Here is a 16,607-nt window from a genome sequence, read left to right as displayed (position 1 = left end):
GCTCCACAATTGGCGCATCTAAAGATGCACCAGTCATGGCACTTTACCCGACTCTTCCCACGTGCCCTGTAGCGGTGGCAAATGGGGTTGATGTCACCTTTGTATTGTCCGGTGACAGCTTAGTAATGGAGAAGCGTCTGTAAGACACCTGATGTGGTGTAGTGACCACTATGTCCACTAGGAGGCGCTGTATGGATGTCCCAGGAGAGTGGATGAATGGCAAGATACTGAATGACCGTTGTGTATCTCAAGGTGGGTGGCCTTGAGATGGAGGTTTATGTGTGTGTTAATCAGCAGTGATACTGCTGAGGTGCTGGTTCAATGTGTCAGGGACTAGTTACCTACAAACCCACCCAGGGGGAGTGTTTAATAACGCTGTTGTAAAGTGTATATGTGTGTGTGAAGGACCTGTGAGGAGGTCATAGACATGTGACCCGGTGGGCGTGGCTACGGACCATATGAGGTGGCCAGGGTAGGTCACATGGGGTGAATGCTGGGACCCGATTGGTCCAGTGTGGAAGGTCCCGCTGAGATGGAGCTTCCTGGTTAACAGCCAGTGGACGGGCTGTGGTGAATGGCTGCACGTGTCTGAGAGCTCCCAGGGGAGGGAATGAACGTCTGCGGTAAGATGAAGCAGCCATGAGGAGACCCGGACGTGGGTGAGATAAGTGAGGCTGAGAGAGCCTGTATCCTGGACATGGTACAACCTGTGTGACCACAGGGCTTACAGAGTGAAGCTATAATGGACGCTCTGCTGTTTATATGCTGTTGCATATTGCTGTGGGTTTATGATGTTGAATAAACCGCATGGACTATGCTTGCTTTATGGAAAATCTGTGATGGATCTGATTTTGTAAAAACATGCAAAACAGAAGCCGTGGAGACACCATCACATCTTTCTCAACGCAAGCAATGACTAGCCAGGTCTTTCCCCGGGAAGGAACAACCACGGGAAGGGCAGTCTCCAATGAAGGAAACCACCTATGCCAAAACATGGTATCCATCCACAGACAGCTGTTTCGGGGTATTGCCCCTCATCAGTGTGGAGTAGGAACCTGGCTAGTAGGAGCAATGCCCCGAAACAGCTGTCTGTGGATGGATACCATGTTTTGGCATAGGTGGTTTCCTTCATTGGAGACTGCCCTTCCCGTGGTTGTTCCTTCCCGGGGAAAGACCTGGCTAGTCATTGCTTGCATTGAGAAACATGTGATGGTGTCTCCGCGGCTTATGTTTTGCATGTTTTTGCATATTCCCCATAAGGGATGGGGGCATTGATCTAGAATCACTGCGTTGACAAACATGTGATGGTGTCTCGCAGTGTTGGATGTTGATCTCCATGAGGTCACTCATCCTCATTTTCCACCAGAACTGACCTGCATCTAGCTCCATCTATCTTTCAATCACCTCTGGCCAGCTTCCCCGCCCCTGCTTGAGAAAAGCTTCCTCACAGCAGGGTGCTGCCACCACCATGTGTGTCAGTGGGGATGGTGTTTTCAGGGTGATGTACAGTGTTAGTTTTCCACCACACATAGCATTTTACATTTAGCCCATAAAGTTCTCCTTTGGTCTCATCTGACCAGAGCCCCTTCTGCCACGTGCTCGCTGTGTCCCCTACATGGATTTTTGCAAATTGTAAACAGTACTTAAATGTCTTCTTTTTGCCACTCTTCCATAAAGGCCAGATTTGTGGCGTATATGACTAGTAGTTGTTCTGTGGACAGATTCTCCCACCTGTGCGGTGGATCTCTTCAGCTCCTCCAGTGACCCTGGGCCTCTTGGCTGCTTCTCTCATTAGTTCTCTACTTGCTTGGGATGTCGGGTTGGTGGACGCCATGTCTTGGTTGGTCTGCAGTTGAGCCATACTACTCCCATTCTTGGATGATGGATTGCACATTGCTCTGTGAGATGTTCAGAGCTTGGGCTATTATTTATAACCTAATCCTGCTTTCCTCTTTTCCACAACTTTATCCCTGACCTGTCTGGTGGGCTCCTTGGTTTTCATGATGGTGTTTGATCCCTGATGTTCGCACACAAACCTCTGAGGCCTTCACAGAACAGCTGTAGTTATACCAAGGAGAGCTCACACCCAGGAGGACACAATGTACTAATAATGTGACTTCTGGAGGCGACTGGTCACTCAGAATTTTATATAGGGGCATCAGATAACGGGGGGGGGGGGCTGAATACTAGTGCACCTCACAATGTTCATATATATATTTTTAAAATAATTTTTAAAGCCATTTATCATTTCCTTTACACGTCACAAATACTTGTTATTATGTTGGTGTCAGATATAATTTAGGTTTGTGGGTGTAATGAGAAAAGATGTAGATTTCTGCTTGTAGCAGAGTATAATGAGTGCGGCACGGGGGGTCACTTGGCTGCGCTGACTGTTTTCATCTTTCCATCGTCAGGTGTTAGAGAAGTACCACAACACGCCTATGAGCCACAAAGAGATCCTGCAGGTGATCCAGCGAGAAGGACTGAAGGAGATCAGGTCAGTCTGGAGGATCATGCCACTATTGGTGAGTGCCGCACTCCGCTGATTCTACAGCTTCATGTTTGTGACTGTCTATTACAGCGGCACGTCTCCCCTGGCCTGTCTAAACGCCATGCTACACACTAACTCCCGTGGTGAGGAGGGCATGTTCTACAAGGTCCCGGGCAGGATGGGGGTCTACACACTGAAGGTAAGATCTATAGAAGACTACCTGTAAGGTTGGGACCAATGACAACAATCGTACTGTTCTGCTGGTGCAGTCACTGTGTACATACATTACATTACTGATCCTGAGTTACATCCTGTATTATACTCCAGAGCTGCACTCACTATTCTGCTGGTGCAGTCACTGTGTACATACATTACATTACTGATCCTGAGTTACATCCTGTATTATACCCCAGAGCTGCACTCACTATTCTGCTGGTGCAGTCACTGTGTACATACATTACATTACTGATCCTGAGTTACATCCTGTATTATACCCCAGAGCTGCACTCACTATTCTGCTGGTGTAGTCACTGTGTACATACATTACATTACTGATCCTGAGTTACATCCTGTATTATACCCCAGAGCTGCACTCACTATTCTGCTGGTGCAGTCACTGTGTACATACATTACATTACTGATTCTGAGTTACATCCTGTATTATACTCCAGAGCTGCACTCACTATTCTGCTGGTGCAGTCACTGTGTACATACATTACATTACTGATCCTGAGTTACATCCTGTATTATACTCCAGAGCTGCACTCACTATTCTGCTGGTGCAGTCACTGTGTACATACATTACATTACTGATCCTGAGTTACATCCTGTATTATACCCCAGAGCTGCACTCACTATTCTGCTGGTGCAGTCACTGTGTACATACATTACATTACTGATCCTGAGTTACATCCTGTATTATACTCCAGAGCTGCACTCACTATTCTGCTGGTGCAGTCACTGTGTACATACATTACATTACTGATCCTGAGTTACATCCTGTATTATACTCCAGAGCTGCACTCACTATTCTGCTGGTGCAGTCACTGTGTACATACATTACATTACTGATCCTGAGTTACATCCTGTATTATACCCCAGAGCTGCACTCACTATTCTGCTGGTGCAGTCACTGTGTACATACATTACATTACTGATCCTGAGTTACATCCTGTATTATACCCCAGAGCTGCACTCACTATTCTGCTGGTGCAGTCACTGTGTACATACATTACATTACTGATCCTGAGTTACATCCTGTATTATACTCCAGAGCTGCACTCACTATTCTGCTGGTGCAGTCACTGTGTACATACATTACTGATCCCGAGTTACATCCTGTATAATACCCCAGAGCTGCACTCACTATTCTGCTGGTGCAGTCACTGTGTACATACATTACATTACTGATCCTGAGTTACCTCCTGTATTATACTCCAGAGCTGCACTCACTATTCTGCTGGTGCAGTCACTGTGTACATACATTACTGATCCTGAGTTATCTCCTGTATTATACTCCAGAGCTGCACTCACTATTCTGCTGGTGCAGTCACTGTGTACATATATTACATTACTGATCCTGAGTTACCTCCTGTATTATACTCCAGAGCTGCACTCACTATTCTGCTGGGGCAGTAACTGTGTACATATATTACATTACTGATCCTGAGTTACCTCCTGTATTATACTCCAGAGCTGGACTCACTATTCTGCTGGTGCAATCCCTGTGTACATACTTTACTGATCCTGAGTTACATCCTGTATTATACCCCAGAGCTGCACTCACTATTCTGCTGGTGCAGTCACTGTGTACATACATTACTGATCCTGAGTTACATCCTGTATTATACTCCAGAGCTGCACTCACTATTCTGCTGGTGCAATCACTGTGTACATACATTACATTACTGATCCTGAGTTACATCCTGTATTATACCCCAGAGCTGCACTCACTATTCTGCTGGTGGAGTCACTGTGTACATACATTACTGTTCCTGAGTTACATCCTGTATTATACTCCAGAGCTGCACTCACTATTCTGCTGGTGCAATCACTGTGTACATACATTACATTACTGATCCTGAGTTACATCCTGTATTATACTCCAGAGCTGCACTCACTATTCTGCTGGTGCAGTCACTGTGTACATACATTACATTACTGATCCTGAGTTACATCCTGTATTATACCCCAGAGCTGCACTCACTATTCTGCTGGTGCAGTCACTGTGTACATACATTACATTACTGATCCTGAGTTACATCCTGTAGCTCTTTTTATTATAAAAATATCAAAACACAATACATAATACATTAGACAGACAAAAACAACATTCCAGAACTAAAAACCAAGACAAAACCATACAGAAACATACAACGCCTGTGCAAAACTTGCAATGTCCTTTGTGGTCCTCAAGCTTTCCAGCTTGGAAGGCCCCCAGCAGGAACTCTCCACCAACACTATACAATTTAAAAATAAAAATAAAACCCCAGATATAATCCATTCATCCTCATGCATACCCCTTTCACGCTTCCCACCCATACCTATATACAAATAACAAAAGAAATACTTCTCGCCCATACTGCCTCAAAAATAACTTTAGCCATTAACTTGGCAAGAAAACCCCCCACCGAGCTTAACACCCCTATCCTTTTTTTTTTTTTTCACAAATTTTTTTTTTTTTTTTTTAATTTTTTATTAATATATTTTTTTTATATTTTTTTTCATTTTTTCATTTCCCCCCCCCACCTTTTTTCCTCACCACAGGTCCATATACGTCCATGGCCTATCACTCCACAAGGTCCATAAAAGTTCGTGGCCTTATCACATCTACTTGAGGAGCACGAAAGTTTTATGCCCCTCAAGAAAAACAACCCTCCACCATTTGCCTCTGATGTGCTCCAGCATGCCTTTTTCCTCCATGGTCCATCTCCACTTGCCACTTCCCTTTGACTTGGGCTCCTTTGGTTTTTTCCACTCTCACCTCCCCCATTCACCCCCCTCCCAACCTCACTATACCCTCCCATGCCCTCTAACTAAAAGAAAATAATAACACATACACATAATAACATACAATACAATATAACACATAATACACCAATTAAATATAATGTCATAACATCCTTATTCATCATTACTAAATACACCATACCCTTCAAAACTTTTCTTACAGGCCCAAGTTCAGTGCCTGCAAGCCCAATATCCATCAATGCTCTATGTTTCCAAAACAAAAGACTAGAGTGGCATGCTTTAGCCCACCACCAGGAAAAGGAGTTCTCGAGGCCCCGTCCCTCACTAACTCATTCACCCTGTCCCTCAACAACTAAGACTGTCCCTGCTTCTGTCCCTAAAGAAACTGTCCCTATCTGTCCCTTCCTGCCCCTACTCCACCTAACTTAATATAACTAACTCTCTATCTGTCCCTCAGTGCCTGTCCCTCCCTGTCCCTACTCTACCTAACTTATCATAACTAACTCTCTATCTGTCCCTCAATGCCTGTCCCTATCTGCCCCTACTTCTGTCCCTAGCACACCCAGTGAAACTTATGCTATCCCTACCCTCATTCACACGGAGCTAGCTCTCCCTTGAGTGCGTTTTTAAAAGGAGAGGCCTCTCCAAAGCCAAGAGGCCTTCCTCACACCCAACCTTTCGAACTCCAAGGAGTGGAGCTTCACCAGGTCACCCAAGATGTTTCCTACCACCTCATCCCTTGGGAGGGTTTTTTTCTGCGTCGAAACTAGGCACCGTGCATTCCAAGTGTAGAACCTAACCACTACACTGACAAGGAATAAAGTGCACGGGTCCCGGCCACCCAGGGATCTGAACGCTCCATAAACCCACTCAGCGTAGGAGAGGGACGCCAGCCGCGGCCAGCGTATGGAAGCACCCACCCTGTTGTAAACCTCTGCATTAAAGGGACACTGAAGCAGGAAGTGCTCCATGCTTTCCAGCACGTCGCCACACTCCTCACGGGGACAACCCCGATCATTGGATTTCCTGCACTTCAAGTTATCCTTTACATACAGCCTCCCGTGGAAGCAACGCCAGGTCATAGAATCGTAGAGTTGGAAGGGACCTCCTGGGCCATCTGGTCCAACCCCCTGCTCAAAGCAGGATTCGCTAAATCATCCCAGTCAGATGTCTGTCCAGCCACTGTTTGAAGACTTCCATTGAAGGAGAACTCACCACTTCTCGTGGCAGCCTGTTCCACTCATTGATCACTCTAACTGTCAAAAAGTTTTTTCTAATATCTAATCTGTGTCTCCTCCCATTCAGTTTCATCCCATTGCTTCTAGTCTTTCCTTGTGCAAATGAGAATAAAGTTGATCCTTCTACAAGTTCCAAAACTTCATGGGGATCCGCTTAGAATTTAAAAGCCCCAGCCCGACCTCCAGATCCCGGCCTGGGCAATCCTTAAGGGCCAGGGGCTTCTGGAAATGGGTCAACAGGACCCTCCTGTCAAGGCATTGCCTCGACATGGTCCTGATTTCCCACATTCCCAGACCCCACCGGCGGATCACCTTCAGAACCGGGGTAGCGTAAGCCGGGAGATGCCCATGAGGTGTGCGTAGGTCCTTCACCTGCCCTCCTGTCTCCCATTCCTGGAAGAAAGGCCAAAGCCAACACTTGCAGGAGAATACCCACGGAGGAGCCCTCTCTAGCCAGAGGTTGGAGATGTTAGTCTTAAGAAAGGTGTTTACTAGAAACACCACCGGGTTGACCATACCCAACCCGCCTAGTCTCCTCGTACGGTATGTAACCTCCCTCTTGATTAGGTTAAGCCTATTCCCCCATAACAATTGGAAGAACAGGCTATAGACCCGTGTCCAGAGAGGTTCCGGCAAGATGCACACACTGCCCAGGTATATTAATAAAGGTAGCAGAAAGCCTTTAGCCAGGGCAACCCTTTCCCTCAGGGTTAAAGACCAACCCTTCCATTGGTCCACCTTTTGGGCGGCGATCTTAAGTCTGCCCTCCCAATTTTGCTGGGGGTAATCCCCGGGGCCAAATTCGATGCCTAGAATTTTGGCGGTGGCCTGGGGCCCTGGAATGGTGCCCGGGAGACCAAACCTGGGATCTCCCCCTCCCAGCCAGAGACTTTCACATTTATCCCGGTTGATCATGGACCCGGATGCCTCCGAGTAGCGCACTACCTCCGACATGACCCAATCCGCCTCCCCTCCCGAGGACACGAAAAGTGAAACATCATCGGCATACGCCACCACCCTCAGAGAGGACCCAGAGCCCGCCTGGTCCATCCCGACTCCCGCCAACGGTCCACGATCTACCCTCCTTAGGAAGGGATCGATCGCGAACACATATAAAAGCGGGCTCAGCGGACAGCCCTGACGGACCCCAGAACCCACCTCAAAAGGGCGACCTGACCAACCGTTCACCAGCGGAAAAGTCTCAGCCCCTTGGTACAAGACCTCTAACCATTTTACAAACCTCCCAGGCAGACCATACCTCAAAAGGACGGACCAGAGGTACTCGTGGTTGACCCGGTCAAAGGCTTTTGCTTGATCTAATGACAGCAGGTACCCCTTCCAGTGACCTGCCCTACCCTGCTCCACTGCCTCTCGGACACCGAGCACAGCACTAAAAGTACTGCGGCCTGGAACAGAGCAATGCTGGGCCCCTGAAAGGAGCCGGGGTGCAAACTTCACCAGCCGATTAAACAGCACCTTGGCCAGAACCTTCCGGTCCGTATCGAGAAGCGCTATGGGACGCCAATTCTCGATACGGGATGGATCCTTACCCTTTGACAGAATAATGAGGGCTGACTTCCTCATTGAGTCGGGAAGAGTGCCCGAGGAGAGACACTCATTAAATACCCCTGTCAAGAGGGGGACCAAGGAGTCCCTAAAAGTCTTATAGAACTCGGATGTTAAGCCATCCGGACCTGGCGATTTCTTGGGCCGAAGCCCATCAATGGCCAGTCTCACTTCCTCTTCCCTGATTTCCTCTGCCAAAACACCAAGAGAGGGATCACCCCCTGGCTCAGGGACGGTTTCAGCCAGGAAAGCCGACATCCTGTCCCGATCCAGATCCTTCTATTCCAAGAGGTGTGAGTAGAAGGATCTGACCACCTCCAGGATCCCTGATTTGGATCTGTTCAGGGACCCCGTACTGTCGATCAGTCCTGTCACCATCTTACAATTCACTGACATCTTACAGTTTCTGTAAGGGTCGGGCGAGCGGTACTTCCCGAAGTCCCTCTCAAAAACTAAAGATGTGTGTCTATCATACTGACACCTCTTGAGCAAAGATTTCACTCTGGAGATTTCCTCACGGTCACCTCCAGTCGAGACAAGCTGCTCGAGTTTCCTCCCCAGGGCCTGGTACAAGCGGTGCCTGTTCAGACTCCTGAGGCTCGAGAGCTGACGGAAGAACCCCGCCACCCGCTTTTTGAAGATCTCCCACCACTCTGACTTACTACTACAGAGATCCAACAGCGGTACCTGGCTCTGAAGAAAATCCTCGAAGGATTGTCTCACCTCCGCTTCTTCCAGCAGGGACGAATTGAGCTTCCACAGCCCTCTTCCCATCCGATGAGTCTCTGCAACATTCAGAGAAAAGAAAATTAGACAGTGATCGGAGAACTCCACCTCAACGGCGGACACAGCAGAAAAGATGGCGTCCTCCTTCAAAAAAAACCTGTCTATTCTAGACCTACAGCTACCCCTATTGTAGGTGAAACCTCCGTGACCCGGGGTGTGCCGGATGTGGACATCCACCAGGCGAGCTTCACTGGCTATGCTATTCAACGCGACGCTATCATAAGCCAGGCGATCTCCGGGACCCCCCCGGTCACGGGACCTCGTAATGGTGTTGAAGTCCCCACCGAAGACCACCTGCCGGCTCGTAAAAAGAAAGGGCTTGATCCTCAGGAAGAGACATTTGCGGTCCCACTTGGACTGCGGGCCGTAGATGTTGATGAGCCGGAGCTCTTGTCCCCTCATGAAGACATCTAGGATCAGGCACCTCCCCATTTCCAACTCCGTAACCCGTCGGCATTCAACAGCTGCAGTCTTAAAAAGGACTGCCACCCCGCTATACGGCTCGGCCGCAAGAGACCAGTATGAGGGCCCGCACCTCCACTCCCTCTGTGCTTTATAGATGGCCCCCATGTCTGTTAGTCTGGTCTCTTGCAAGAATAAAATTTCTGCCTCAATCCGGGAGAAAAAATCAAAGGCCGTGAAGCGAGCCGCATCTGACTTTATGCTGGCAACATTAATAGATGCCAGCGTCAACGGGGCGAGTTCCGCCATCATGGGTGATCAAGTTGGATGGCCAACTTCTTACCACTGCTATCACTTCCACCTGGGGAGGGGTCGGACACCTTCCTTTTCAGGGAAGCTCCCGTTGTGTCCATCCCACCCCCCCCCCGGTGTCCTCGCCCCCGGGTTCCAGGTCTGCCCCCCCCCCAGGAGGAACACTGCCCCCCGAGGGACGGACCCCACCATCCCCCGAAGGACCCTCCGGTGGTACCCCCGGCCCAGCATCCTCGTCTTGCGGCCCATCATCCGAGCCTCCGAGGACACTGAACCGGTTGGAGAGATCAATCAGAGGGGGGTCAGCGGGCCCTTCCGTGCGCACCCTGGTGGTCGGGGGCAGGGGAGATTTTGAAGGCTTGCCAGCCTTCTTCCCCCCCGATTTGTTACGATTGACACGTTTGCTTTTGCCACTCGCTGCTGTAGGCTGCTCCTGGACCTCCTCATCAACACTTTCATACTGTGAGGACCCGTCCGAGTCAGCCGCTTTATCCTCCCTCTCCATCCTCCTGATCTCCTCTCTCACCACACTCTCCCTCAGGACCTCAGAGGCTTTTGCCACGGGCCTGGAGGGAGGAGCAGGCATCGACCCGGTTGCCCGAGACTTCACCTGCCCCCCACCCCCATGGCGTTTTTCTTGCCTCCGCACATACGCGGGGCCCCTCACCTTGGCATTGCCCTTCCTCACCGGTCCCTCAACCCCTTCCCCTCCGCCACCACCTGCCACAGCTGCAGGAGCGCCGCCAGAGGTTTCTCCCTCACGGACTCCTCCTGCCGGGCCTGCAGCGGCATTAGAAAAGGAGCGAGGGCAGCGGCTGAGAGGGTGACCTAGGTCACCACACAAGTGACACTGAATGTCTTTACACGAGGCGGCCAGATGACCTACCCCACCACACAAGGCACATTTCTGTACCTTGCAGCTAGCGCTGAAGTGAGTGGGGTCGCTGCACTTGTGGCAGACCTTCGGTTGCCCCTGGTAGAAGACCAGGATCCTGTCCCTTCCCAGGAACGCCGAGGAAGGGATGTGGGTGACCGTGCCGCCGGAAACCTTCAGTTTAATCATGAAGGTCCAGCCCCCCGACCAGATGCCGAATTCGTCCCTGTTCTTTTTGGGGACCTCGGTGACTTCCCCGTAACGGGAAAGGCACGTCATAATGTCCACGCCGGCAAGTGACTCGTTACAAGTGACCACGGTCACTCGCTTGACGGAATTTTGGCGAGACACCGCTTGCGCAACGAAGTCTCGCCATCCGGGCTCTTCCCGCACCAGCTCATAGTTAGACCAGAAGAGCTCAAGCCCCTCTGGCCGCACAAAGCTGACGTCGAAGAAGCGGGATGCCGAAGGATGTATCAGGGCAAAGATGTCATTCGCCCCGAAGCCCATCTTAAGCAGGAGCTCCACCACCTTGCTTCTAGGTGACAAAGCTTCACTGCCCCCCCACCTTAGACGGACCACATTCCTCCTTTGCGGCCCCTGCCCGGCTGTGGGGAGAGACCAAACAGTCCCTCCCTCCCTTTGGTTTTGGAAGGCAGCAAGGCCGTGTCTCTCTATCCAGAAAGACAAGTCCACTGTCCTCCCCTCTACCACTATCGATCTTTCTCCTTTTTTGAGGGCCTCCAGGAAACGGTGGTGCAAAGCGCAGTCCCTGAAGCCCGGAGGCGAGGAGACCCCCCCCCCCCCAGGACCACCCCGAGGACCACCCCGACCCCCAGCCGCGGCCCCCGCATAACTATGTTGGGGTCTTGCGGCCAGGGGGGCAGACGGGCCAGCCCTCCCACCACTACCACCACTTGTGCCAGCACCCTCATTCGTCCTCCCACTCACTCTCCCATTCACTCTTTTATTATTTGCATTCACTCCAGCACACTCACCCACATTCACACCCGCACTCACTCCCTCATCCATGTCACTCATATCACCATTCACTTCAGCAAACATCTCCTCAAATATGTCCACTCCACTTTCATACTCACTCTCACTCGCACAATTGGTGAGCATAGCAACATTATTTACATTTTTTACATTTCCCGAACCAGTGCAGTTCCTCTCTTTGCCTGCTGGGGGCCCTGAGCTCTCTTGCTGGGAGCTACTCCAGCTCCTGTCCAGGAGCGCCGCTGCCCCTTTAAATGCCTCAGTGCTGATGACATCATGCACACTTACCTGGCTGGGCCTAGGAGCAACAGCAGCTCCTGGTTTCAGCTCCATTTTTTTTTCTTTTCCTGAGTTTTCCTTGCTCTGGGCAGGGACGGCCACTGGCACCGCTCCCTGCCCTGCACTTTTCTCCACCCCCGCTTGCCAGGGAGCGCCAGAGTCCCCATACCCTCAGATGAAGGTAGGTGGGCCGGGGACCCCGACAACTCTCCGCCAGCTTTTGGGGGCAGCACAGCATTACTTGGAAGGGTGGGTGGGACAGAGGGCAGCGGGCCCGCTGTGACCACGCCCCCCCCCGCCGGTCGCAGCCACCCCAGGCAGAGCCACGGCCCCCACGGGTGACGCGAGCACAGCGGGCGGAGCCGCGACCGCTGCGGCCACGCCCCCCCGCCAGTCACAGCCACCACGGGCAGAGCAGCAACCCCTTGCGAGGCCACGCCCCCCCTGGGCGACGCAGACGCAGCGGGTGGGACGACGGCCGAGGAGGACATGCCCCCCCCTCACGCCACAGCCTTTGCAGGCCGGGCAACACTCGGGGAGGCCACGCCCCCCTCACGGACCACCGCCGCCACCCTATGCCCACCACTTGAGACAGGCAAGGCTGGCCACTCCCCCTCGTCGCCCAGCGGCGGCGGAGCCCCCTGCACGGACCCCTTTTTGGGTCGACGTGCTGGAGACCCCGCTCTCACCACAGGCGCCGACATGGGAGCGACCAGCACTTTGCACCGCCTCAGCTGCTGCTTGATGTTCTGTTCGCCCTTCCTTGGCTTCTGGACCCCCACTAGCGATCCAGACTTAGCAGATCCGTACGTGGGGGGTCCAGAAGCCCCAGCACTCGCCGACGGAGGTGCGGCCCTGGCTGTACCAACTTTACCTGGTGCCAGGCCAGCCCCCCCTGAGAGACGCCGGGGCCCAGAACCGCCATCTCTTCTTCGTACCACACCAACCACTGGCTTTTGGGGGTGGGGATCCCTGTCTCCAGTGCTTGTCCTTCAGACATATGGGAGTAGGTGGTCTGACTAGCACCCACCAGTAGGTCAATTAAGGCTTCTTTAGTCAGTCCCTGGCAGTTCAGGCCCAGGTCTCTGGCTCTCTCCTGTAAACTGGATACAGTCCAATTTCTGTACTCACTCTGTGGGTGGTTCTAATCTCTAGCTCTGTTGATCCCACCGCTGCCAACCAGTTGTCACGGGGTCCTTCTCTGGTATCACACAATCAACAGAGCAAGAGGAGAGTGAACAATTCCAAGACATTTATTTAGGCAAAAATATGAAAGGTCCATATTCAGTCCACCCCACAAAGAATAGATAGTCCAGAATCTGAATGCAGTTCAGTAACAGTATAACATGTCCAGGGAGATGAGAGTCCAAAATCCAGCTGACAGTGATAACATGTTCCATATATTCTTCTTTCCCTCCAAAGTCCTGTCTTCACACCATGCTCTGCACACAGCAACTGACTAGCCCAGCCCCTGTCCTCCCCAGCCCCCTCATTATGTCCAGGCAGAGTCAAACTGATTTGGCAGTTTTCAGGCCGCCCAGACTTGACAAAAGGTGCCTGGGGGATTATGACACTACAGGGGGTCATCAAGAGTCATAGATAAAAGTCAGGCTGCAGACATACAAGGCATCAAGATTAACACTATGCAAATCAGTGAAATAGCAATATACACAAAATGATATCCATATAGCATATCACACCATCACAATCCATTACATTACTGATCCTGAGTTACATCCTGTATTATACTCCAGAGCTGCCCTCACTATTCTGCTGGTGCAGACACTGTGTACATACATTACATTACTGATCCTGAGTAACTTCCTGTATTATACTCCAGAGCTGCACTCACTATTCTGCTGGTGAAGTCACTGTGTACATACATTACATTACTGATCCTGAGTTACCTCCTGTATTATACCCCAGAGCTGCACTCACTATTCTGCTGGTGCAGTCACTGTGTACATACATTACATTACTGATCCGGAGTTACATCCTGTATTATCCTCTAGAGCTGCACTCACTATTCTGCTGGTGTAGTCACTGTGTACATACATTACATTACTGATCCTGAGTTACATCCTGTATTATACCCCAGAGCTGCACTCACTATTCTGCTGGTGCAGTCACTGTGTACATACATTACATTACTGATCCTGAGCTACATCCTGTATTATACTCCAGAGCTTCACTCACTATTCTGCTGGTGTAGTCACTGTGTACATACATTACATTACTGATCCTGAGTTACATCCTGTATTATACTCCAGAGCTGCACTTACTATTCTGCTGGTGCAGTTACTGTGTACATACATTACATTACTGATCCTGAGTTACATCCTGTATTATACCCCAGAGCTGCGCTCACTATTCTGCTGGTGCAGTCACTGTGTACATACATTACATTACTGATCCTGAGTTACATCCTGTATTATACTCCAGAGCTGCACTCACTATTCTGCTGCTGCAGTCACTGTGTACATACATTACTGATCCTGAGTTACCTCCTGTATTATACTCCAGAGCTGCGCTCGCTGTTCTGCCAGGTGGTGCAGTGACTGTCTCGTCTGTTACAGAAGGATGTCTCGGATGTGGTGCGGGATTTCTCGGACTGCTCGGATGACAGCAGTGACGCTCAGTCGGACTCTCGGAGCTCGGGGAGCAGCTGCTCCAGTAGCAGCACCAGTGCAACCAGTAAGGAGCGGAGGAGGAGCTGCTGGAAGAGGAAAGGTAAGGAGCATGTGACTCTCCCGCCTGCAGATGTCAGAGCTGCCGTAACAGTGTGTCAGTGCAGACGTGAGCTGTGTTCTGCAGTCCAGTGCTGGAGAGATCTGCCTGCACTGATACATTGTAACAAAGCCACTGCAATCGTTGTCAGAGGCGTATGGCCTCCGGTGGGGGATTGTCCGGGTCTCGGCCCCCCGCGGCCTCTACACATGACATCATGCACATACGTGTGTGAAACAGGAAGCCGATCTGGAAACCACCACTTCCTTATAAGAGCAGAAAGAGTCAACGTATATTCAAATCACAAGGGTCCGAGAGCGTCCGGAGGAGCCCCCCAAATATCTGCCCCCCACAGCGGAGGATGGACCAGCAGCCACCAGGTAAGAGTGCCACGCTGCACCTGCTGCCAACACTCAGCTCTGCTACACACCCTGATAGGCTGCAAGTCAGCAAGTCTGCCCTCCTAGGGTGCGGGAAAGCTGAGCTCACCCCCTATGGGGCGATCTACAAGGTGTCACCCAGCTTTCTAACCACCGAGCGGAGGATGAAAAGAGCGGAGACCCCGTCACTGACATCCAGGACTGATGGGAGTATCGACAGCTACATGACGAGCACTCCCATCATCCACGACCGTACATGTGCTACAGTGTACGTGTCATCATATGTAACTGACAGCTGTGTGCATGTGTGTATTATAGCAGTTATATTCTTGTACATAGGAGGCAGTATTATAGTAGTTATATTCTTGTACATAGGGGCAGTATTATAGCAGTTATATTCTTGTACATAGGAGCAGTATTATAGTAGTTATATTCTTGTACATAGGAGCAGTATTATAGTAGTTATATTCTTGTACATAGGGGGCAGTATTATAGTAGTTATATTCTTGTACATAGGGGCAGTATTATAGTAGTTATATTCTTGTACATAGGAGCAGTATTATAGTAGTTATATTCTTGTACATAGGGGCAGTATTATAGTAGTTATATTCTTGTACATAGGAGCAGTATTATAGTAGTTATATTCTTGTACATAGGGGGTAGTATTATAGTAGTTATATTCTTGTACATAGGAGCAGTATTATAGTAGTTATATTCTTGTACATAGGAGCAGTATTATAGTAGTTATATTCTTGTACATAGGAGCAGTATTATAGTAGTTATATTCTTGTACATAGGGGCAGTATTATAGTAGTTATATTCTTGTACATAGGAGCAGTATTATAGTAGTTATATTCTTGTACATAGGGGCAGTATTATAGTAGTTATATTCTTGTACATAGGGGAAGTATTATAGTAGTTATATTCTTGTACATAGGGGTAGTATTATAGTAGTTATATTCCTGTACATAGGGGCAGTATTATAGTAGTTATATTCTTGTACATAGGGGGCAGTATTATAGTAGTTATATTCTTGTACATAGGCGCAGTATTATAGTAGTTATATTCTTGTACATAGGGACAGTATTATAGTAGTTATATTCTTGTACATAGGAGCAGTATTATAGTAGTTATATTCTTGTACATAGGGGGCAGTATTATAGTAGTTATATTCTTGTACATAGGGGCAGTATTATAGTAGTTATATTCTTGTACATAGGGATCAGTATTATAGTAGTTATATTCTTGTACATAGGGGCAGTATTATAGTAGTTATATTCTTGTACATAGGAGCAGTATTATAGTAGTTATATTCTTGTACATAGGGGCAGTATTATAGTAGTTATATTCTTGTACATAGGGGCAGTATTATAGTAGTTATATTCTTGTACATAGGGGTAGTATTATAGTAGTTATATTCCTGTACATAGGGGCAGTATTATAGTAGTTATATTCTTGTACATAGGGGGCAGTATTATAGTAGTTATATTCTTGTACATAGGCGCAGTATTATAGTAGTTATATTCTTGTACATAGGGACATTATTATAGTAGTTATATTCTTGTACATAGGAGCAGTATTAT

At 49.4% G+C, this 16,607-nt stretch overlaps 1 protein-coding gene across 1 annotated transcript in view; it reads left to right on the top strand.

The window, feature by feature from the left end:
- The window catches only part of ASXL2 (ASXL transcriptional regulator 2), a 76,442-nt gene that overhangs the window by 11,191 nt on the left and 48,644 nt on the right, over positions 1-16,607 (top strand). The window contains exons 2-4 of the mRNA XM_073561999.1: positions 2,415-2,497; positions 2,582-2,690; positions 14,494-14,647. Coding sequence (XP_073418100.1) covers positions 2,415-2,497; positions 2,582-2,690; positions 14,494-14,647 — 346 coding nt within the window. The remainder of the gene's footprint in view (positions 1-2,414; positions 2,498-2,581; positions 2,691-14,493; positions 14,648-16,607) is intronic.

Source organism: Dendrobates tinctorius, unplaced genomic scaffold, assembly GCF_039654945.1.
Source record: "Dendrobates tinctorius isolate UK_male_01 unplaced genomic scaffold, ASM3965494v1 ptg000332l, whole genome shotgun sequence".
Classification (NCBI taxonomy): Eukaryota; Metazoa; Chordata; class Amphibia; order Anura; family Dendrobatidae; genus Dendrobates; species Dendrobates tinctorius.
This window is presented reverse-complemented; position numbering and strand designations above follow the sequence as displayed.